Genomic DNA, 24,835 nt, shown 5'->3' on the forward strand with positions numbered 1-24,835 from the left:
TATGTATATTTTGCGTGTGTGGACGTATGTATATACATGTGTATGAGGGTGGGTTGGGCCATTTCTTTCGTCTGTTTCCTTGCGCTACCTCACAAACGCGGGAGACAGCGACAAAGCAAAAAAAAAAAGAAAAAAAAAATAATTTACCAGGAATACTCAACAAACTTATACCTCTGTAATTTGAGCACTCACTCTTATCCCCTTTGCCTTTGTACAATGGCACTATGCAAGCATTCCGCCAATCCTCAGGCACCTCACCATGAATCATACATACATTAAATAACCTTACCAACCAGTCAACAATACAGTCACCCCCTTTTTTAATAAAGTCCACTGCAATACCATCCAAACCCGCTGCCTTGCCGGCTTTCATCTTCCGCAAGGCTTTTACTACCTCTTCTCTGTTTACCAAATCATTTTCCCTAACTCTCTCACTTTGCACACCACCTCGACCAAAACACCCTATATCTGCCACTCTATCATCAAACACATTCAACAAACCTTCAAAATACTCACTCCATCTCCTTCTCACATCACCACTACTTGTTATCACCTCCCCATTAGCCCCCTTCACTGAAGTTCCCATTGCTATATATATATATATATATATATATATATATATATATATATAAATATATATTTATTTATTTTGCTTTGTTCTCCCGCGTTAGCGCAAGGAAACAGACGAAAGATTGGCCCAACCCACCCACATACACATGTATATACATACACATCCACACACGCAAATATACATACCTAAACATCTCAACGTATACATATATATACACACACACAGACATATACATATATACACATGTACATCATTCATACTGTCTACCTTTATTCATTCCCATCGCCACCTCGCCACACATGAAATAACAACCCCTCCCCCCTCATGTGTGCGAGGTAGCACTAGGAAAAGACAACAAAGGCCCCACCGTTCACACTCAGTCTCTAGCTGTCATGTAATAATGCACCGAAACCACAGCTCCCTTTCCACATCCAGGCCCCACAGAACTTTCCATGGTTTACCCCAAACGCTTCACATGCCTTGGTTCAATCCATTGACAGCACGTTGACCCCGGTATACCACATCATTCCAATTCACTCTATTCCTTGCACGCCTTTCACCCTCCTGCCTGTCCAGGCCCCGATCACTCAAAATCTTCTTCACTCCATCTTTCCACCTTCAATTTGGTCTCCCACTTCTCCTCGTTCCCTCCACCTCTGACACATATATCCTCTTTGTCAATCTTTCCTCACTCATTCTCTCCATGTGACCAAACCAATTCAAAACACCCTCTTCTGCTCTCAACCTCACTCTTTTTATTACCGCACATCTCTTTTACCCTATTATTACTTACTTGATCAAACCACCTCACACCACATATTGTCCTCGAACATCTCATTTTCGGCACATCCACCCTCCTGCGCACAACTCTATCCATAGCCCATGCCTCGCAACCATACAACATTGTTAGAGCCACTATTCCCTCAAACATACCCATTTTTGCTTTCCGAGGTAATGTTCTCGACTTCCACACATTCTTCAAGGCTCCCAGAATTTTCACCCCCTCCCCCACCCTATGATTCACTTCCGCTTCCATGGTTCCATCCGCTGCCAGATCCACTCCCAGATATCTAAAACACTTCACTTCCTCCAGTTTTTCTCCATTCAAACTTACCTCCCAATTGACTTGACCCTCAACCCTACTGTACCTAATAACCTAGCTCTTATTCACATTTACTCTCAACTTTCTTCTTTCACACACTTTATCAAACTCAGTCACCAGCTTCTGCAGTTTCTCACATGAATCAGCCACCAACGCTGTATCATCAGCGAACAACAACTGACTCTTCCCAAGCTCTCTCATCCACAACAGACTGCTTACTTGCCTTTCTTTCCAAAACTCTTGCATTCACCTCCCTAAACCCATCCATAAACAAATTAACAACCATGGAAACATCTCACACCCCTGCCGCAAACCTACATTCACTTGAGAACCAATCACTTTCCTCTCTTCCTACACGTACACATGCCTTACATCCTCGATAAAAACTTTTCACTGCTTCTAACAACTTCCCTCCCATACCATATATTCTCAATACCTAACACAGAGCATCTCTATCAACTCTGTCATATGCCTTCTCCAGATCCATAAATGCTACATACAAATCCATTTGCTTTTCTAAGTATTTCTCACATACATTCTTCAAAGCAAACACCTGATCAATACATCCTCTACCACTTCTGAAACCTTACTGCTCTTCCCCAATCTGATGCTCTGTACATGCCTTCATCCTCTTAATCAATACCATCTCATATAATTTTCCAGGAATACTCAACAAGCTTATACCTCTGTAATTTGAGCACTCACCTTTATCCCCTTTGCCTTTGTACAGTGGCACTATGCAAGCATTCCGCCTATCCTCAGGCACCTCACCATGAATCATACATACATTAAATAACCTTACCAACCAGTCAACAATACAGTCACCCCCTTTTTTGATAAATTCCACTGCAGTACCATCCAAACCCGCTGCCTTCCCGGCTTTCATCTTCCGCAAAGTCGAGAACATTATCTCGGAAAGCAAAAATGGGTATGTTTGAAGGAATAGTGGTTCCAACAATGTTATATGGTTGCGAGGCATGGGCATTAGATACAGTTGTGTGGAGGAGGATGGATGTGCTGGAAATGAGATGTTTGAGGACAACATGTGGTGTGAGGTGGTTTGATCGATTAAGTAATAATAGGGTAAGAGAGATGCGTGGTAATAAAAAGAGTGTGGTTGACAGAGAAGAAGAGGGTGTTTTGAAATGGTTTGGTCACATGTACTGAATGAGTGAGGAAAGATTGACAAAGAGGATATATGTGTCAGAGGTGGAGGGAACGAGAAGTGGGAGACCAAATTGTAGGTGGAAAGATGGAGTGAAAAAGATTTTGAGTGATTGGGGCCTGAACATGCAGGAGGGTGAAAGGCGTGCAAGGAATAGAGTGAATTGGAACGATGTGGTATGCTGGGGTCAACGTGCTGTCACTGGATTGAACCAGGGCATGTGACCAAACCATTTCAATACACCCTCTTCTGCTCTTGCAACCACACTTTATTACCACACATCTCTCTTACCTTTTCATTACTTACTCGGTCAAACCGTCTCACACCACATATTGTCCTCAAACATATTATTTCCAACACATCCACCCTCCTCCGCACAACCATATCTATAGCCCATGCCTCGCAACCATATAACATTGTTGGAACCACTATTTCTTCAAACATACCCATTTTTGCTTTCCAAGATAATGTTCTGGCCTTCCGCACATTCTTGATTGCCATTTCATCTGTCAGCGAGGTTGCACCGGAAAATAGATGAAGAAAGAATGGCCCATCCACTTATATACACACATATATATATATATATACATAAATGCCCATATGTTTATATATTTATTTTGCTTTGTCGCTGTCTCCCATTTTAGCGAGGTAGTGCAAGGAAACACACGAAAGAGTGGCCCATGTATGCACATATACATGCATACACATATGCAGATTTTTTTTTTTTTTTTTTTTTTTTTTTTTTTTTTTTTTTTTTTTTTTATACTTTGTCGCTGTCTCCCGCGTTTGCGAGGTAGCGCAAGGAAACAGACGAAAGAAATGGCCCAACCCCCCCCCCCCATACACATGTACATACACACGTCCAGACACGCAAATATACATACCTACACAGCTTTCCATGGTTTACCCCAGACGCTTCACATGCCTTGCTTCAATCCACTGACAGCACGTCAACCCCTGTATACCACATGACTCCAATTCACTCTATTTCTTGCCCTCCGTTCACCCTCCTGCATGTTCAGGCCCCGATCACACAAAATCTTTTTCACTCCATCTTTCCACCTCCAATTTGGTCTCCCTCTTCTCCTCGTTCCCTCCACCTCCGACACATATATCCTCTTGGTCAATCTCTCCTCACTCATTCTCTCCATGTGCCCAAACCATTTCAAAACACCCTCTTCTGCTCTCTCGACCACGCTCTTTTTATTTCCACACATCTCTCTTACCCTTACGTTACTTACTCGATCAAACCACCTCACACCACACATTGTCCTCAAACATCTCATTTCCAGCACATCCATCCTCCTGCGCACATCTCTATCCATAGCCCACGCCTCGCAACCATACAGCATTGTTGGAACCACTATTCCCTCAAACATACCCATTTTTGCTTTCCGAGATAATGTTCTCGACTTCCACACATTTTTCAAGGCTCCCAAAATTTTCGCCCCCTCCCCCACCCTATGATCCACTTCCGCTTCCATGGTTCCATCCGCTGACAGATCCACTCCCAGATATCTAAAACACTTCACTTCCTCCAGTTTTTCTCCATTCAAACTCACCTCCCAATTGACTTGACCCTCACCCCTACTGTACCTAATAACCTTGCTCTTATTCACATTTACTCTCAACTTTCTTCTTCCACACACTTTACCAAACTCAGTCACCAGCTTCTGCAGTTTCTCACATGAATCAGCCACCAGCGCTGTATCATCAGCGAACAACAATTGACTCACTTCCCAAGCTCTCTCATCCCCAACAGACTTCATACTTGCCCCTCTTTCCAGGACTCTTGCACATATATATATGCAGATATATATATATATATATGTATATATATATATTTTTTTTTTTTTTTTTTTTTTTGCCGGTCTCCCGCGTTTGCGAGGTAGTGCAAGGAAACAGACAAAAGAAATGGCACAACCCACCCCCATACACATGTATATACATACGTCCACACACGCAAATATACATACCTACACAGCTTTCCATGGTTTACCCCAGACGCTTCACATGCCCTGATTCAATCCATTGACAGCACGTCAACCCCGGTATACCACATCGATCCAATTCACTCTATTCCTTGCCCTCCTTTCACCCTCCTGCATGTTCAGGCCCCGATCACACAAAATCTTTTTCACTCCATCTTTCCACCTCCAATTTGGTCTCCCACTTCTCCTCGTTCCCTCCACCTCCGACACATATATCCTCTTGGTCAATCTTTCCACACTCATTCTCTCCATGTGCCCAAACCATTTCAAAACACCCTCTTCTGCTCTCTCAACCACACACTTTTTATTTCCACACATCTCTCTTACCCTTACGTTACTTACTCGATCAAACCACCTCACACCACACATTGTCCTCAAACATCTCATTTCCAGCACATCCATTCTCCTGCGCACAACTCTATCCATAGCCCACGCCTCGCAACCATACAACATTGTTGGAACCACTATTCCTTCAAACATAGCCATTTTTGCTTTCTGAGATAATGTTCTCGACTTCCACACATTCTTCAAGGCTCACAGGATTTTCGCCCCCTCCCCCACCCTATGATCCACTTCCGCTTCCATGGTTCCATCCGCTGCCAGATCCACTCCCAGATATCTAAAACACTTTACTTCCTCCAGTTTTTCTCCATTCAAACTCACCTCCCAATTGACTTGACCCTCAACCCTACTGTACCTAATAACCTTGCTCTTATTCACATTTACTCTTAACTTTCTTCTTTCACACACTTTACCAAACTCAGTCACCAGCTTCTGCAGTTTCTCACATGAATCAGCCACCAGCGCTGTATCATCAGCGAACAACAACTGACTCACTTCCCAAGCTCTCTCATCTCCAACAGACTTCATACTTGCCCCTCTTTCCAAAACTCTTGCATTCACCTCCCTAACAACCCCATCCATAAACAAATTAAACAACCATGGAGACATCACACACCCCTGCCGCATACCTACATTCGCTGAGAACCAATCACTTTCCTCTCTTCCTACACGTACACATGCCATACATCCTCGATAAAAACTTTTCACTGCTTCTAACAACTTGCCTCCCACACCATATATTCTTAATACCTTCCACAGAGCATCTCTATCAACTCTATCATATGCCTTCTCCAGATCCATAAATGCTACATACAAATCCATTTGCTTTTCTAAGTATTTCTCACATACATTCTTCAAAGCAAACACCTGATCCACACATCCTCTACCACTTCTGAAACCACACTGCTCTTCCCCAATCTGATGCTCTGTACATGCCTTCACCCTCTCAATCAATACCCTCCCATATAATTTACAAGACATACTCAACAAACTTATACCTCTGTAATTTGAGCACTCACTCTTACCCCCTTTGCCTTTGTACAATGGCACTATGCACGCATTCCGCCAATCCTCAGGCACCTCACCATGAGTCATACATACATTAAATAACCTTACCAACCAGTCAATAATACAGTCACCCCCTTTTTTAATAAATTCCACTGCAATACCATCCAATACCATATATATATATGGATTTGTATGTAGCATTTATGGATCTGGAGAAGGCATATGATAGAGTTGATAGAGATGCTCTGTGGAAGGTATTAAGAATATATGGTGTGGGAGGCAAGTTGTTAGAAGCAGTGAAAAGTTTTTATCGAGGATGTATGGCATGTGTACGTGTAGGAAGAGAGGAAAGTGATTGGTTCTCAGCGAATGTAGGTATGCGGCAGGGGTGTGTGATGTCTCCATGGTTGTTTAATTTGTTTATGGATGGGGTTGTTAGGGAGGTGAATGCAAGAGTTTTGGAAAGAGGGGCAAGTATGAAGTCTGTTGGAGATGAGAGAGCTTGGGAAGTGAGTCAGTTGTTGTTCGCTGATGATACAGCGCTGGTGGCTGATTCATGTGAGAAACTGCAGAAGCTGGTGACTGAGTTTGGTAGTGTGTGAAAGAAGAAAGTTAAGAGTAAATGTGAATAAGAGCAAGGTTATTAGGTACAGTAGGGTTGAGGGTCAAGTCAGTTGGGAGGTGAGTTTGAATGGAGAAAAACTGGAGGAAGTGAAGTGTTTTAGATATCTGGGAGTGGATCTGGCAGCGGATGGAACCATGGAAGCGGAAGTGGATCATAGGGTGGGGGAGGGGGCAAAAATTCTGGGAGCCTTGAAGAATGTGTGGAAGTCGAGAACATTATCTCGGAAAGCAAAAATGGGTATGTTTGAAGGAATAGTGGTTCCAACAATGTTGTATGGTTGCGAGGCGTGGGCTATGGATAGAGTTGTGCGCAGGAGGATGGATGTGCTGGAAATGAGATGTTTGAGGACAATGTGTGGTGTGAGGTGGTTTGATCGAGTAAGTAACGTAAGGGTAAGAGAGATGTGTGGAAATAAAAAGAGCGTGGTTGAGAGAGCAGAAGAGGGTGTTTTGAAATGGTTCGGGCACATGGAGAGAATGAGTGAGGAAAGATTGACCAAGAGAATATATTTGTCGGAGGTGGAGGGAACGAGGAGAAGAGGGAGACCAAATTGGAGGTGGAAAGATGGAGTGAAAAAGATTTTGTGTGATCGGGGCCTGAACATGCAGGAGGGTAAAAGGAGGGCAAGGAATAGAGTGAATTGGAGCGATATGGTATACCGGGGTTGACATGCTCAGTGGATTGAATCAAGGCATGTGAAGCGTCTGGGGTAAACCATGGAAAGCTGTGTAGGTATGTATATTTGCGTGTGTGGACGTATGTATATACATGTGTATGGGGGTGGGTTGGGCCATTTCTTTCGTCTGTTTCCTTGCGCTACCTCGCAAACGCGGGAGACAGCGACAAAGCCAAAAAAAAAAAAAAAAAATATATATATATATATATATATATATATATATATATATATATATATATATATTTACATATACATACTTGCTTGCCTTTATCCATTCCTGGCGCTACCCTGTCCCACAGGAAACAGCCTTGTGACCCCCTGTTTTAGCAAGGCAGCACCAGAAAAACAGATGAAAAAAGGTTTACCCCACATGCTTCACATGCCCTGGTTCAGTCCATTGACAGCACATCGATCCTGGTATACCACATCGTTCCAGTTCAATCTATTCCTTGCTCGTGTCTCTCCCTCTTGTATGTTCAGATCCCATCACTCAAAATCTTTTTCACCATTCGGGTGAGAAACTGCAGAAGTTGGTGAATGAGTTTGGTAAAGTGTATGAAAGAAGAAAGTTGAGAGTAAACGTGAATAAGAGCAAAGTTATTAGATTTAGTAGGGTTGAGGGACAAATAAATTGGGAGGTAATTTTGAGTGGAAAAAATCTAGAGGAAGTGAAGTGTTTTAGATATCTGGGAGTGGATTTAGCAGCGGATGGAACCATGGAAGCAGAAGTGAGTCACAGGTTGGGGGAAGGGGTGAAGGTTCTGGGAGCATTGAAGAATGTGTGGAAGGTGAGAACATTATCTAGAAGAGCAAAAATGGGTATGTTTGAAGGAATAATGGTTCCAACAATGTTATATGGTTGCGAGGCATGGGCTATAGTTGGGGATGTGCGGAGGAGGGTGGATGTGTTAAAAATGAAATGTTTGAGGACAATATGAGGTGTGAGGTGGTTTGATCGAGTAAATAATGAAAGGGTAAGAGAGATGTGTGGTAGTAAAAAGAGCGTGGTTTAGAGAGCAGAAGAGTGTGTGTTAAAATGGTTTGGACACATGGAGAGATAAGTGAGGAAAGATTGATAAAGAGGATATATATGTCAGAGGTGGAGGGAACAAGGAGAAGTGGGAGACCAAATTGGAGGTGGAAGGATGGAGTGAAAAAGATTTTGAGCAATCAGGGTCTGAACATACAGAGGGTGAAAGGCATGCAAGGAATAGAGTTAATTGGAACGATGTGGTATACTGGGGTCGACATGCTGTCAATGGATTGAAGTGTCTGGGGTAAATCATGGAAAGTGTTGTGGGGCCTGTATCTGGAAAGGGAGCTGTGGTTTTGGTGCATTACACATGACAGCTAGATACTGAGTGTGAATGAATGTGGCCTTTTGTCTTTTCCTAGTGCTACCTCACGTGCGTGCACGTGTGGGGGTTTGGGAAATACTATTCCATGTATGGCGGGGTGGCCACGGGAATGGATGAAGGCAGCAAGTATGAATATGTACATGCATTTATATGTTTATGTATGTATACGTTGAAATGTATAGGTATGTATATGTGTGTATGTGGGTGGGTTGGGCCATTCTTTTGTCTGCTTCCTTGCGCTACCTCGTTAACATGGGAGACCGTGATTAAGTATAATACAAAATAAATAGAATGAATATATGTATGTGCGCAGGAGGATGGATGTGCTGGAAATGAGATGTTTGAGGACAATGTGTGGTGTGAGGTGGTTTGATCGAGTGAGTAACGTAAGGGTAAGAGAGATGTGTGGGAATAAAAAGAGCGTGGTTGAGAGAGCAGAAGAGGGTGTTTTGAAGTGGTTTGGGCACATGGAGAGGATGAGTGAGGAAAGATTGACCAAGAGGATATATGTGTCGGAGGTGGAGGGAACAAGGAGAAGAGGGAGACCAAATTGGAGGTGGAAAGATGGAGTGAAAAAGATTTTGTGTGATCGGGGCCTGAACATGCAGGAGGGTGAAAGGAGGGCAAGGAATAGAGTGAATTGGAGCGATGTGGTATACCGGGGTTGACGTGCTGTCAGTGGATTGAATCAAGGCATGTGAAGCGTCTGGGGTAAACCATGGAAAGCTGTGTAGGTATGTATATTTGCGTGTGTGGACGTATGTATATACATGTGTATGGGGGGGGTTGGGCCATTTCTTTCGTCTGTTTCCTTGCGCTACCTCGCAAATGCGGGAGACAGCGACAAAGTATAATGAATAAAATAAATTTATATATTGGGGGACATAAGGCCTGTAAATAAGTAATTTATGGTGTCTCTTGTAGAAGATTCTTTGACTAAATGTTTTGTATTTATTGAGTATCTGTCATTTTGGGAAGCATTATAGGATATTTTCAATGATTATGTGAAGTATAGAAGCATTTCATCGTGTCATATTTCACTTTTAAAATAAAAAGTTTTTTAGGCTAAAAAATTCCATTTCCTGCAATAATTTTATTTTTGTGAGGGTAATGGGATTGCTTGAAAACCTTAGTATTGGAACAATTGTTTTTGCTAAATTCGTTTTTTGGATTGAAATATATGTTTTAGGACACGAAGGTCTGTAAACAATGTATTTTTGTTTAACTCTTAGAAGAATCTGGGATTATTTGAGTCATGTTTATTTGGTATCTGTTGCCATGGTGAAGCTTGAGATATTTTCCATAATTTTTTCAAGTATAGAAGTGTTTTATTGTCATATTTGAATTTTAGAATAAAAAAGGCTTTTGGGCTAAAAAAATTCCCTGAACTATTACCTTCAGGGCAAATGTGAGTTGGGGTGAGAAAATATCATTAAATTTTAGGGAAAATAAAAAGATGTTTTGAAAGGAGGTAAATAAAGTGCATAAGACAAGAGAACTAGTGGGAACATCGGTGAAGGGGGCAAATGGGGAGATAACAACAAGTAGTAGTGAAGTGAGAGAGAGATGGAGTGAGTATTTTGAAGGTTTGTCGAATCTGTGATGATAGAGTGCCAGATATAGGGTGTTTTGGTTGAGGTGGTGTGTGAAGTGAGAGGGTCAGGGAGAATGATTTGGTAAACAGAGAAGAGGTAGTGAAAGCTTTTCGGAAGATGAAAGTCGGCAGGGTGGCGGGTTTGGATGGTATTGCTGTGGAATTTATTAAAAAAGCTGGTGACTGTGTCGTTGGCTGGTTGTTGAGGATATTCATTGTATGTATGGTTCATGGTGAAGTGCCTGAGGATTGGCAGATTGCATACATAGTGCCATTGTATAAAGGCAAAGGGGATAAGGGTGAGTGTTCAAACTACAGAGGTATAAGTTTGTTGAGTATTCCTTGGAAATTATATGACAGGTTATTGATTGAGAGGGTCAAGGCATGTACAGAGCACCAGATTGGGGAGGAGCAGTATGGTTTCAGAAGTGGAAGAGGATGTGTGGATCAGGTGTTTGCTTTGAAGAATGTATGTGAGAAATACTTAGAAAAGCAGATGGATTTGTATGTAGCAACAATGGATCTGGAAAAGGCATAGGAAAGAGTTGATCGAGATGCTCTGTGGAAGGTATTAAGAGCATATGGTGTTGGAGGTAAGTTGCTAGAAGCAGTGAAAAGTTTTTATCGCGGATGTAAGGCATGTGTACGAGTAGGAAGAGAGGAAAGTGAGTGGTTTCTAATGAATGTTGGTTTGCAGCAAGGGTGTGTTATGTCTCCATAGTTGTTTAATTTGATTATGGATGGGGTTGTTAGGGAGTTTTGGAGAGGGGGGGGGCAAGTATGCAGTCTGTTGTGGATGAGAGGGTTTGGGAAGTGAGTCAATTGCTCACTGATGATACAGTGCTGGTGGCTGATTCGGGTGATAAACTGCAGAAGTTGGTGAGTGAGTTTGGTAAAGTGTGTGAAAGAAAGCTGAGAGTAAATATGAATAAGAGCAAGGTTATTAGGTTCAGTAGGGTTGAGGGACAAGTGAATTGGGAGGTAAGTTTGAATGGAGAAAAACTGAAGGAAGTGAAGTGTTTTAGATATCTGGGAGTGGATTTGAAAGCGGATGGAACCATGGAAGCGCAAGTAAGTCACAGGGTGGAGGAATGGACAAAGGTTCTGGGAGTGTTAAAAAGTGTGTGGAAGGCAAGAACGTTATCTCAGAGAGCAAAAATGGGTATGTTTGAAGGAATAGTGGTTCGAACAGTGTTATATGGTTGCGAGGCATGGGCTATAGTTAGGGTTGTGCAGAGGAGGATGGATGTGTTGGGAATGAGATGTTTGAGTACAATATGTGGTGTGAGGTGGTTTGATTCGAGTAAGTAATGAAAGGGTAAGAGAGAATATTATTATTTTGCTTTGTCTTTGTCTCCCGCATTTGCGAGGTAGTGCAAGGAAACAGACGAAAGAAATGGCCCAACCCACCCCCATACATATGTATATACATACACATCCCCACATGCAAATATACATACCCATACATCTCAATGTACACATATATATACACACACAGACATATACATATATACACATGCACACAATTCACACTGTCTGCCTTTATTCATTCCCATCGCCACCTCATCACACATGGAATAACATCCCCCTCCCCTCTCATGTGTGCGAGGTAGCGCTAGGAAAAGACAACAAAGGCCCCATTCGTTCACACTCAGTCTCTAGCTGTCATGCAATAATGTCCGAAACCACAGCTCCCTTTCCACATCCAGGCCCCACAGAACTTTCCATGGTTTACCCCAGACGCTTCACATGCTGATTCAATCCATTGACAGCACGTCGACCCCGGTATACCACATCGATCCAATTCACTCTATTCCTTGTCCGCCTTTCACTCTCCTGCATGTTCAGGCCCCGATCACTCAAAATCTTTTTCACTCCATCTCTCCTTTGAGCAGTCGGGGCTTGAATGTACTGGAGGATGAAAGGCATGCAAGGAATAGAGTGAATTGGAATGATGTGGTATATCAGGATCGACGTGCTGTCAATAAATTGAACCAGGGCATTTGAAGTGTCTGGGGTAAACCATGGAAAGTAGATTGAACCAGGGCATGTGAAGTGTCTGGGGTAAACCATGGAAAGTTTTGTGGGGCCTGGATGTGGAAAGGGAGCTGTGGTTTCAGTGCATTGCACATGACAGCTAGAAACTGAGTGTGAACAAATGTGGCCTTTGTCGTCGTTTACTGGTGCTACCTCGCACGCACGTGGGGAGAAGGGGGTGTCATTTCATGTGTGGCGGGTTAGCGGCAGGAATGGATGAAGGCAGCATTTATGAATGTGTACGTTTTTTTATTATTATTATTATTATTTTGCTTTGTTGCTGTCTCCCGCATTTGTGAGGTAGCACAAGGAAACAGAAGAAAGAAATGGCCCAACCCACCCCCAAACACATGTATATACACACACGTCCACACACGCAAACATACACACCCATACATCTCAATGTACACATATATATACACACACAGACACATACATATATACCCATGCACACAATTCACACTGCCTGCCTTTATTCATTCCCATCGCCACCTCGCCACACATGGAATACCATCCCCCTCCCCCCTCATGTGTGCGAGGTAGCGCTAGGAAAAGATAACAAAGGCCCCATTCGTTCACACTCAGTCTCCAGCTGTCATGCAATAATGCCCAAAACCACAGCTCCCTTTCCACATCCAGGCCCCACACAACTTTCCGTGGTTTACCCCAGACGCTTCACATGCCCTGATTCAATCCACTGACAGCACGTCAACCCCGGTATACCACATTGATCCAATTCACTCTATTCCTTGCCCGCCTTTCACCCTCCTGCATGTTCAGGCCCCGATCACTCAAAATCTTTTTCACTCCATCTTTCCACCTCCAATTTGGTCTCCCACTTCTCCTCGTTCCCTCCACCTTCGACACATATATCCTCTTGGTCAATCTTTCCTCACTCATTCTCTCCATGTGCCCAAACCATTTCAAAACACCCTCTTCTGCTCTCTCAACCACGCTCTTTTTATTTCCAAACATCTCTCTTACCCTTGCATTACTTACTCGATCAAACCACCTCACACCACACATTGTCCTCAAACATCTCATTTCCAGCACATCCACCCTCCTGCACACAACTCTATCCATAGCATATGCCTCGCAACCATACAACATAGTTGGAACCACTATTCCTTCAAACATACCCATTTTTGTACATGTGTATATGTGTATATATATATGTGTGTGGAAATGAGATGTTTGAGGACAATGTGTGGTGTGAGGTGGTTTGATCGAGTAAGTAATGCAAGGGTAAGAGAGATGTTTGGAAATAAAAAGAGCGTGGTTGAGAGAGCAGAAGAGGGTGCTTTGAAATGGTTTGGGCACATGGAGAGAATGAGTGAGGAAAGATTGACCAAGAGGATATATGTGTCGAAGGTGGAGGGAACGAGGAGAAGTGGGAGACCAAATTGGAGGTGGAAAGATGGAGTGAAAAAGATTTTGTGTGATCAGGGCCTGAACATGCAGGAGGGTGAAAGGAGGGCAAGGAATAGAGTGAATTGGATCGATGTGGTATACCAGGGTTGACGTGCTGTCAGTGGATTGAATCAGGGCATGTGAAGCATCTGGGGTAAACCATGGAAAGTTGTGTGGGGCCTGGATGTGGAAAGGGAGCTGTGGTTTCGGGCATTATTGCATGACAGCTAGAGACTGAGTGTGAACGAATGGGGCCTTTGTTGTCTTTTCCTAGTGCTACCTCGCACACATGAGGGGGGAGGGGGATGGTATTCCATGTGTGGCGAGGTGGCGATGGGAATGAATAAAGGCAGACAGTGTGAATTGTGTGCATGGGTATATATGTATATGTCTGTGTGTGTATATATATGTGTACATTGAGATGTATAGGTATGTATATTTGCGTGTGTGGACGTTTGTGTGTATGTGCATTGTGTATGGGGGTGGGTTGGGCCATTTCTTTCGTCTGTTTCCTTGCACTACCTCGCAAACGCGGGAGACAGCGACAAAGCAAAATAAATAAAATAAATCTGTGTATGTCTTCATATTTATGTGTGTGTATATGTATGTGTATGTTGAAATGTATAGGTGTGTATATGTGCGTGTGTGGGTGTTTATGTATATGCATGTGTATGTGGGTGGGTTGGGCCATTCTTTCATCTGTTTCCTTGCAATACCTTGCTAACACGGGAGACAGCGTCAGAGTATAATGATATTTATATATTTATTTATTATACTTTATAATGAATATGAATATAATGAATATAAATAGATATTCAGATTTTGTTATTTTTGTGAGGGTAATAATTTGCTTGAAAACCTCAGTATAAGGACTATTTTTCATTCTGAATTCAATTTTGGGGTTGAAATATATGTTAGGGGACAGTAAGGCCTGTGAGTAAGTAATTAATGGTTACCCTTTTAGGAGATTCTTTGACTAAACAGGTAGTATTTATTGGGTATCTGCCATTTTGGGAAGCATTATGGAATATTTTCAGTAATTATGTGAAGTTAGAAGCATTTCATTGTCATATTTTGCTTTTAACACAAAAAAGTTTTTTAGGCTAAAAATTTCTATGAAGTTTTACCTGCATTCAAATCACTTATCACTATTATACTTGATCACTCGGCTTTTTGCAAAACACTTTCCTCTCTTGACCAGGTGCACAAGTACTACAGTCACCCAACTCGAGTAATACAACTTTCTATTCACCCATATCTGTCTAGGGTTGACTTACACTTTTTCACACATTCTCATAATTCTCTGTTTCAGCAGATGAACCTCCCCATCCTTTGTTAGTGTAAGTTAAGGTGTTTTAAGGGATGAGACTGAGACTCTTTAAATTCCAGACCTCTGATAACCATGTAATGGTAGATAAGAGTTAGGATTCTTTCTTTTGAGGAGCTGTTTTGTTAGACTTACCTTAAAAATATCTGGGAGTGGATCTGTCAGCGGATGGAACCATGGAAGCGGAAGTGGATCATAGGGTGGGGGAGGGGGCGAAAATTTTGGGAGCCTTGAAAAATGTGTGGAAGTCGAGAACATTATCCCGGAAAGCAAAAATGGGTATGTTTGAAGGAATAGTAGTTCCAACAATGTTGTATGGTTGCGAGGCGTGGGCTATGGATAGAGTTGTGCGCAGGAGGATGGATGTGCTGGAAATGAGATGTTTGAGGACAATGTGTGGTGTGAGGTGGTTTGATTGAGTAAGTAACGTAAGGGTAAGAGAGATGTGTGGAAATAAAAAGAGCGTGGTTGAGAGAGCAGAAGAGGGTGTTTTGAAGTGGTTTGGGCACATGGAGAGAATGAGTGAGGAAAGATTGACCAAGAGGATATATGTGTCGGAGGTGAAGGGAACGAGGAGAAGAGGGAGACCAAATTGGAGGTGGAAAGATGGAGTGAAAAGGATTTTGTGTGATCGGGGCCTGAACATGCAGGAGGGTGAAAGGAGGGCAAGGAATAGAGTGAATTGGAGCGATGTGGTATACAGGGGTTGACGTGCTGTCAGTGGATTGAATCAAGGCATGTGAAGCGTCCGGGGTAAACCATGGAAAGCTGTGTAGGTATGTATATTTGCGTGTGTGGACGTGTGTATGTACATGTGTATGGGGGGGGTTGGGCCATTTCTTTCGTCTGTTTCCTTGCGCTACCTCGCAAACGCGGGAGACAGCGACAAAGTATAAAAAAAAAAAAAAAAAAAAAAAAAAAAAAACCCTTAAAAATTACAGAGCTGTCTTCATATTTACTGACTTGAGGAGTTAACTAGTTAGATATACCTTAAAATTCTATAAAGCTGTCTTCATATTTTCTGAACAGATTCTCTGTATATCCTTTACATTCAACAAGGTTTAATACAATATTCTTACCTGAACCTCTTGCAGGAGTGGATCATCAGCTGGCTCTGGCATGAATGAGAGCAGTGGGCGCAGTGACTGCAGCTTTAGCAAGACCCCTACATCATCATCCTATGCCAGGGATCACCACAGTGCCCACTTTTCTGGCCTCGGTGCAACAAAAGCTCATCAGCTCTTCAGGTGTGTGTGAGCCAATGTTGTTGCATGCCTGCTTGAACGGCCTAATCAGAATCATTGCGCTTGCCTTTCCCAGTTGCCACATCTCTACATGTCAGTGTCATGCCAGCATTGCTTGAGATTTTGGATTCCTAAGGCAGTTTAACTAATTTATAATAATAGTCAAGCAGGGTGCTCGAGTTGGCTTAATTTTTGTATACGTTTGCAAAATTTCTTGAGAAGATTCTCTTTCATTGAAAATGGTGTCATAGATCAGGTGCAGGATGAGGCTTTTGTGGTTAATGATTATTTGTCTAATTTACCCATACTCATACACCCATGAACTGTTGTTTGCGAGTGTTCTCCAACTACTTTATACAGTGCCACATTGACCTGCTAAGTTTTTAAACAATGGTGAAGAGCTAAATACCTGTGGTTCTTTCATTGGATGCTTGATACGGTATTAAGTCAACATTTTAGCTAAAATTCCTGAGTATTTTCTTTATTTTAGTTGTTTAAAGTAATTTATTTGACTTGTCCCTTACGAATCACTCATTCGTGATTTTTTTTTTTTCATCCGTCATCCATCCATTTTCAGCTGATTATCTCTGAATGAAGTACTTATCCTCCATAGTTAACATTTTTTTTTTTTTTTTTATACTTTGTCGCTGTCTCCCGCGTTTGCGAGGCAGCGCAAGGAAACAGACGAAAGAAATGGCCCAACCCCCCCCATACACATGTATATACATACGTCCACACACGCAAATATACATACCTACACAGCTTTCCATGGTTTACCCCAGACGCTTCACATGCCTTGATTCAATCCACTGACAGCACGTCAACCCCGGTATACCACATCGCTCCAATTTACTCTATTCCTTGCCCTCCTTTCACCCTCCTGCATGTTCAGGCCCCGATCACACAAAATCTTTTTCACTCCATCTTTCCACCTCCAATTTGGTCTCCCTCTTCTCCTTGCTCCCTCCACCTCCGACACATATATCCTCTTGGTCAATCTTTCCTCACTCATCCTCTCCATGTGCCCAAACCACTTCAAAACACCCTCTTCTGCTCTCTCAACCACGCTCTTTTTATTTCCACACATCTCTCTTACCCTTACGTTACTCACTCGATCAAACCACCTCACACCACACATTGTCCTCAAACATCTCATTTCCAGCACATCCATCCTCCTGCGCACAACTCTATCCATAGCCCACGCCTCGCAACCATACAACATTGTTGGAGCCACTATTCCTTCAAACATACCCATTTTTGCTTTCCGAGATAATGTTCTCGACTTCCACACATTCTTCAAGGCCCCCAGAATTTTCGCCCCCTCCCCCACCCTATGATCCACTTCCGCTTCCATGGTTCCATCCGCTGCCAGATCCACTCCCAGATATCTAAAACACTTCACTTCCTCCAGTTTTTCTCCATTCAAACTCACCTCCCAATTGACTTGACCCTCAACCCTACTGTACCTAATAACCTTGCTCTTATTCACATTTACTCTTAACTTTCTTCTTCCACACACTTTACCAAACTCAGTCACCAGCTTCTGCAGTTTCTCACATGAATCAGCCACCAGCGCTGTATCATCAGCGAACAACAACTGACTCACTTCCCAAGCTCTCTCATCCCCAACAGACTTCATACTTGCCCCTCTTTCCAAAACTCTTGCATTTACCTCCCTAACAACCCCATCCATAAACAAATTAAACAACCATGGAGACATCACATCACATATAAAACTGAAAAATTTCTTAAATAGGGTTGAAAAGTTACCCATTAGGTAAAGAGTTTCTAGTAATTGGAGAACCACACACAAGCAAGGGTTTTCCCCTTCTCTAAGTTTGGTATAATGTACCCTCCAAAGCTGTTGTTTAGAAGTTAAAATATGCATTCAATGTACATTGGAAGTTGTGATAAGTAATCTTTCGAGAGACTGAAAAGAACCATGAAACAGGAATTTTGATCTTTTCATAATTGCTTGTTTTGGTGTCACTGGGCTCTGCCTACAAGTGAAAAGTCAAAAGGAGTGTGCATTTTCCAGCAATTGGAAGTAGCACAACCTTTACAATGAAGTCCTGTGTAACACCAGGAAGGAATCTTCCATAGAAATTGGTCCCTGGGTAATGAGAAATAAAAGTAAAACAGCTTATTGTTATTACATGTTCACAGAATTATAAATTTGTTCATGCTCAGTAGCAAAACAGTACACACATACTCTCAGGTAAGTATTCAGGGGTAAGAGTTATTTGACTTATCAGCAGACTTTCATTGGACATCAAAATATTGGTGTAAAGTTTTGGAATGATGAATGAGTCATTGCGAGAATACTGATAACTGTAAATACTTAAGTCATGCTGATTAAGAATATCAGACTGACTTAATTTGAGAAAATTGTAATTATGCTATCTTTGATTGCTTTGGAGATCAATCACAATACAGTCGTCCCCTTCAGAAGTTCAACTAAAATACCATCCACTTTAGCCACCTTGCCACATTTCATCCTACATAAGGCTTTCACCACTTCTCTCGTCACCAAACAACTCCTTTCACCACTTCTCTTGTCACCAAACAACTCTGTGATTCTCTCACTTCACATACCACCCAGATCCATATAGCCTATAGCTGCCACCCTGTCATCAACATATTCAGCATTCCTTCAAAATACTCATTCCTTCTCCTCACTTCCATTTACCCTTCACTGATGTTCACATTTGTTTTCTGCATGCCATTAAACTCCTTCCAAAACATCATATTCTCCCTGAAGGTTACTCATACTATCTCATTTGCCATCATTTTCAACCCGTACACCATCCTCTTGACTTCTTGCTGCTTTCTTTCATACTTCCCCTAGTGATTTGCAATCCTTTTCTACAACTACTGCCCATTTACTTTTCATTTCTCTTTCACTAGTATAATGATAATTATTTTAGTTTACATAGAAATTATATTTTCATTATATGCCTTTATATTTGTTGCTTTTGTAGCAGGCAGCTGTATCATTTTTCTCTTAAAAGGACTTATTATGATGCACAGGGTTAAGGTTAGATTCTGTATTGTTGAAACAATAACAATAGCTTGGCGCCACTTATGGAAACACTATTTCTCTCAATCCCTCTGCCTTCGCCTTAAAGTCACCTTGGCATGGCACACATTATAACTAGCAACTACAGTACAAGGCCAACTAGAAGAGCTTAGACCATTTAGAAAAAATGAAATAAGTGGTCTGTTAATAAGTTGGTCCACAGTTGTAATTGGTAATGGAGTTTTAGTCTTATGTTGTATAGAGATGGCAAAAAAAAATATTTTTGTTAAGAGGTACAACATTCATTCATATTTCATACATTGCAGCAGGCAGCAGCTTTGATTTGTCAGTAAATTTCTATATATTAAATTCATGCATCACCAGAATGCATATTTGTTTGCCATTTTTAGAGCTTACATCAGGGTACGTCTGTTACTTGTTTTTTCTTGGAGATCTTAATATATGTACTCCTACAGTCAACCCACCGGTGGCAGTAGTGTTGGGAGCACCAGTGCAGCTAGTCAGTATATGAGTGACTCGACTAGCCCAGGAGCTAGGATGGAGGCAGCAATGGCCCTCCAGGTGGCTAGAAACAACTTCTCTCCGTCATCCTCATCTGCTGCTGCCTTTTCCCCCTCAAATTCCTCTCCAGGCTCCTCTTCATCTTCTACTTCATCAGCAGCCTTTTTCCGGGAAGACACAACAGCCAACATGGCAGCCAACCTCATGCGACCAGCTTTTGGCCAAGAGCTTTTCCAGGTGACTGCTTTTTTGTAACATTCAACATATGGTAGATGAAAATTAACATACAGGGGACCCCCAACCTACAAACACTCATACTTACAGACAGCGGAACTACTTAAATTATCATTTTTCATTGTGTTTCTTAATATGATGTTCAGTTAAAGTATTTACTTCAGAATACAGTATCTAATACATTAATACAGTGAGGTATAGATATTTACTCTAATTTTATGCATTTTATAATATTTAATTATGAACAGTCCTATTTACAAATGGGATCAGAAATATATCCCGTTCACAAGATGGAGATCCTGTGTTATAGGAAACAGCTGTGCCTGCACCCTGGGATTATAAGTACCTTGTTAATAATTACAGGCAGAGGACCATTACATGGTGGTGGTTTGCTTGTAGAGGTATGTAGTGACTTGAGTTTCTGTTCCTTGGTCTTTATCTGAAGTCTGCAAGCTAGTGTCTTATTATAAGGCTGCTGAAGAAAAAAGTATAAATGAAACTTATTTTCTTTTCAGGGCCACATGTTTGCAGGGTCAGCCCATGCTCAGGGTGCAATGAACCTGCAGGGAGCTCAGTCCTTCTACCATTATGGAGCTCAAGGTCTCCACCCATACTACATGGCTCCGAGATAACGTGACACCAAAACTGGAATTATGGAGTGTTGTATGTGCCTAAATGATTGGTATAATTTGACCTCCCCAGAGTCTTCCAGTCCTGGGAAGATAGTCACAGAGGAGTATGAAATGGCTGGGTCCCCACTAGCTTTAGGGTAGGTATATCCATGCTTCCTGAGCCTTCTTTGTTGACATATTTCAGATTGAAGAACATATTTGGGTTAAGATTTTGGCAACTGTTGAATTAAAGGTTGGATATTTTTATTTAGCCCTCATCACCATCATGTAAAGGTGTTTCTACAAACAAACATAAAGGTTATGTTTGTTTCTTTAATCAGAATCCAAGCTTTGTTAGACAGATGTTGTGACATTGGTGCACATACGTATATTTATTAAAACAATCATTTATTTATAGACTATTTGAATAATGTATTGTAGCCTTTGTGGGTGTTGTAGTCAAGCCTCCATCTGTACTGTTATGCATAAGGGTAGACAGTAACTGAGGATTTTCATTAGGGTCTTTTTCACAGTGCAGGTTTTCTTTCCTTTGTGTTGATAAGGATAAAACAGCAACACACACCAGATCTATAGGTGAATGGACTTGAGCTGAGTACACTTTTCCAGACAAAATTTTCATGATTTAGCATATTATAATTTACTTCTTACCTTTCTACTCTAGTAACATTTTTGTAGGTTTAGCAGCTTTTAGTTTTATGAATTGTAAAACTACCTTCTCTTTTTTTTCTGTGATTTTTTTCATGGTACCCCTTCAGGTGAACACTGTTAGACATAGTGATATTCATTTAGTTGTTGAATAATAAGTTACTTTATTTTATCTAATTAGGAAATATTATTCCACTAAATAAGCTTTGCAGAAATTCCCAAGTTAGTTCAGAGAAAAATAAATTTGCAGAAGAAGCAGGCAGGAAGTGAGTTGTAGGTCAGTCAGGGAACATATAATGAGTTTGTTGCAAAAGTTGGATAATTCTGGACTCATGTAACAACTGCTGCCTCACCTTCCCCTACACTTGTCAGTTCTTCAAAATGATCTTTCCTTTTGATTCAGCAACTCCCTTTCCATTCTTTACACATTTACATTTCCACTCGTACATCTACCTCTTTCCTGTTCAACTCCCAGTGTAATTTCTAATTTTCCTTAAACTTCTCATTCAACTTTCTTCCAAAATCTTCATCTACTCTATGAGGTTATTGAAATTCCATTTTCACATCTCATATTCTTAGGTCCTCCTTTGTTGAACTTCCAGCAGTACATTCCATTTGAGCAATCTACAATATGCCTTTTTCTTCTCTACAGCATTTCAAGTTTGTCCATCCAGTGTGCATTTCCCTTTTTATTCCTACTTTTCACAACCTTGTATCCAACTACTGATTTTACAACATTTAGCTGTCTTTCCGTTAAGTAATTTAAACACCTTCACATATGACTCCACCTTACATTTTTTGCAGTTCCATCAAAACTTTTGGGTCACTTTTTCATACTCTTCCATATCTTCTTTCTGATTCATCTTTTCGATTACCAAAACTTTTACCTCTCTATTCTTCCTTACACCAAACCTCGTCCTCATATTCAGAGACATATACGGGGTGTCCCAAAAAATGTACTTGCTTTTTGACACCCTATAACTTTTTTTTTTTTTTATCTGAAAAAAAATTAGTTCTAGGGTGTCAAAAAGTACATTTTTGGGGGGACACCCTGTATATATATGTATACTCATGCATATGTAACAGTTCCAATATTTCCTTTTACTCGATATTCTAGATCCATTCCCTGCCATATTTTGCAATAATGTCCAGTTTCACTCCATACACCACGACCAAGGGTATGGGTTTGCCCAACCCACACTATTAAATTTCTCCACAACCTTACACCTTTTACTACCTGACATAACTAATATACTCCAGTGCCACTTCTTAGCCTATTGTGCCACACCCTTGACAGGCCATTACGTACATCAAGATGAAAAGGGAAACAACAATAATGGTTTGTGGCAAATCCTCATTATGGTTACCCTGGCTGACATTAGTTTGAAAATGCAATTTGCGTCTCGAATGCATCATCACAAACTACCATGGATGTAGTGGGAAGATATGATCAGTTTCAGGATACATTTAACCCTACCTGCAACCTCTGACATGTAAACCATTTTGTATTACCCTCAGTGTGTCTTGCTATACAAACTGATCAAAAACAACAGGATGGTGGGAGGTTTTATAATCATGACACTGCTTATTACTTGGACTAAAATAATGTGTTCACTGGAACATACAAGTAATTGGTCAGGTCCATTGTAATTTAATTACAAAATGTTTACTTTTGTGCATCCAAATACAGTACCTCAATAAATGTTTTATCAGATTGTCTAATCCATTGTCCTCAGATATACACATTCTCATGGTAAGTTTGTGACATTGAAATATCTTCATTTTACATGTGCTCTGAAGGCACTTGATAACCAAAAATGAAGTACATTCTTAAACTGATAAGTGGATGACTTGAGCAAACCATATTATGAAAATTCTGCTGCATAGCTGACAATACAAGCTCCTCATCACTAGAATTAAGAAAAAATTAATTTTACCAAGTTTACATAAACCATAGTATTTCAGGTATTAAAGTTTATACATTACAGTAAAATATGATGAGGCATTTACTAGAAATGTGAAGCCATATAACATTCCAGTGAAACAATCTTGGATTATTTTATTACAACCAAACCTCAACAATGTCGAAAATTTTATTAACCAACAAAATAAATAAAGATTTACAAACTCAAAAGTAATAAGACTTCATTTTGTGCATATTTTGTCATGACAAATACTTAAATATACAGACCTGCTTTAAGAAGGCCCAAGAACTGAAGAATATTCTTGATGTAAAACTCTGAGGTAATGCACCCATATACATATATACTGTATATATACTAGAAGAATGTTCAATGGAACCCTTGTCTCGCTTGTAGTGCAACATAGTTTCTGAGCAAAATAAAAATAGCTGAAAGTGACATTTGAATAACAAAAAATCTAGCTTTAAGGTCCAAAGTTTTTCATCATTGGCAAACTAGAATTACGTTTTATGCCTCTCAGTTCTTAGGATGCCGTAAAGCATTTAATGATTTCATGAAAATCTGAAAAAGTGTGTTCACACTGTGACTAAGGTTATGTTGGAGGTTAAAGGAATGACTCAAGACAATGGACGACAACAATGAATAAGGGGATCCCTATGAGTCTGCAATACTATGCAGAGAACACAAAAGCTATACATGAAAGCCAAAGCAAGCCTAAAAGATTAGTTTTAGTAAAAGACGTAAGCTAGAATTATTTAATCCAGCATTAAATCATGTACACCGCAAGTACATTTTTTTTCCAATCTACAAAACTATAAACTTCATAATTTACATCTTCATATTTTAACAGACTATACCATGTATGTAATATATAAAAATGTCCAAGTCACTAATAAAGCACTTCAAAGTTGGTTCATTATAATTCTCTTGACTTACAATTAGCAAAGATGAACTAAACTGATGCTACCAGATGAAAAATGTTTATCGCATTCATACATGTAAACAATGATGTTTTTACATCTATAGTCGCACATTCTGCTTATCTTTCATAGAAAAAAACATACACCCATGATCTGAATGCACTACCAAGAACCATTATCTGAACACAAACATGTATGCCAAAAAAAAAAAAAAAAAAAAGTATGATCATGAAGGATAGAGGTCAACGTAGACCCAAGTGTAAAGTCGACGTAGCTGTACATCTAATGCTCGATATTTGGCACTATTAAGGCCATCCGATTTAAATCTCTTCTTTCCTTCATATAAGTACTGGTATCTGAAAAAAAAAAAAATTGAAGACATTATTTCTCTACCCAACCAACCCACTACAATATCTACAGTAATTTAACAATTATAAACTACTATGAACTTGCAGGCTTCTTTCATCACCTTTTTTAATAACGTAGGGGAA

General features: G+C 40.8%; 2 protein-coding genes across 10 annotated transcripts in view; one reads left to right on the forward strand and one right to left on the reverse strand.

Moving 5' to 3' along the window:
- The window catches only part of LOC139757521 (uncharacterized), an 85,299-nt gene extending 62,083 nt beyond the window's left edge, over positions 1-23,216 (forward strand). For all 5 annotated transcript variants that reach the window (XM_071678045.1, XM_071678042.1, XM_071678046.1 and 2 more), the window contains exons 7-9: positions 16,301-16,453; positions 19,946-20,228; positions 20,741-23,216. In XM_071678045.1, coding sequence (XP_071534146.1) covers positions 16,301-16,453; positions 19,946-20,228; positions 20,741-20,857 — 553 coding nt within the window. In that variant the 3' untranslated portion in view covers positions 20,858-23,216. The remainder of the gene's footprint in view (positions 1-16,300; positions 16,454-19,945; positions 20,229-20,740) is intronic.
- A 363-nt stretch (positions 23,217-23,579) lies between these two features.
- Positions 23,580-24,835, reverse strand: part of LOC139757520 (uncharacterized) — a 135,979-nt gene continuing 134,723 nt past the window's right edge. For all 5 annotated transcript variants that reach the window (XM_071678038.1, XM_071678040.1, XM_071678036.1 and 2 more), the window contains one exon: positions 23,580-24,700. In XM_071678038.1, the coding sequence (XP_071534139.1) occupies positions 24,571-24,700 (130 nt within the window). In that variant the 3' untranslated portion in view covers positions 23,580-24,570. The remainder of the gene's footprint in view (positions 24,701-24,835) is intronic.

This window comes from Panulirus ornatus, chromosome 27 (assembly GCF_036320965.1).
Source record: "Panulirus ornatus isolate Po-2019 chromosome 27, ASM3632096v1, whole genome shotgun sequence".
Classification (NCBI taxonomy): domain Eukaryota; kingdom Metazoa; phylum Arthropoda; class Malacostraca; order Decapoda; family Palinuridae; genus Panulirus; species Panulirus ornatus.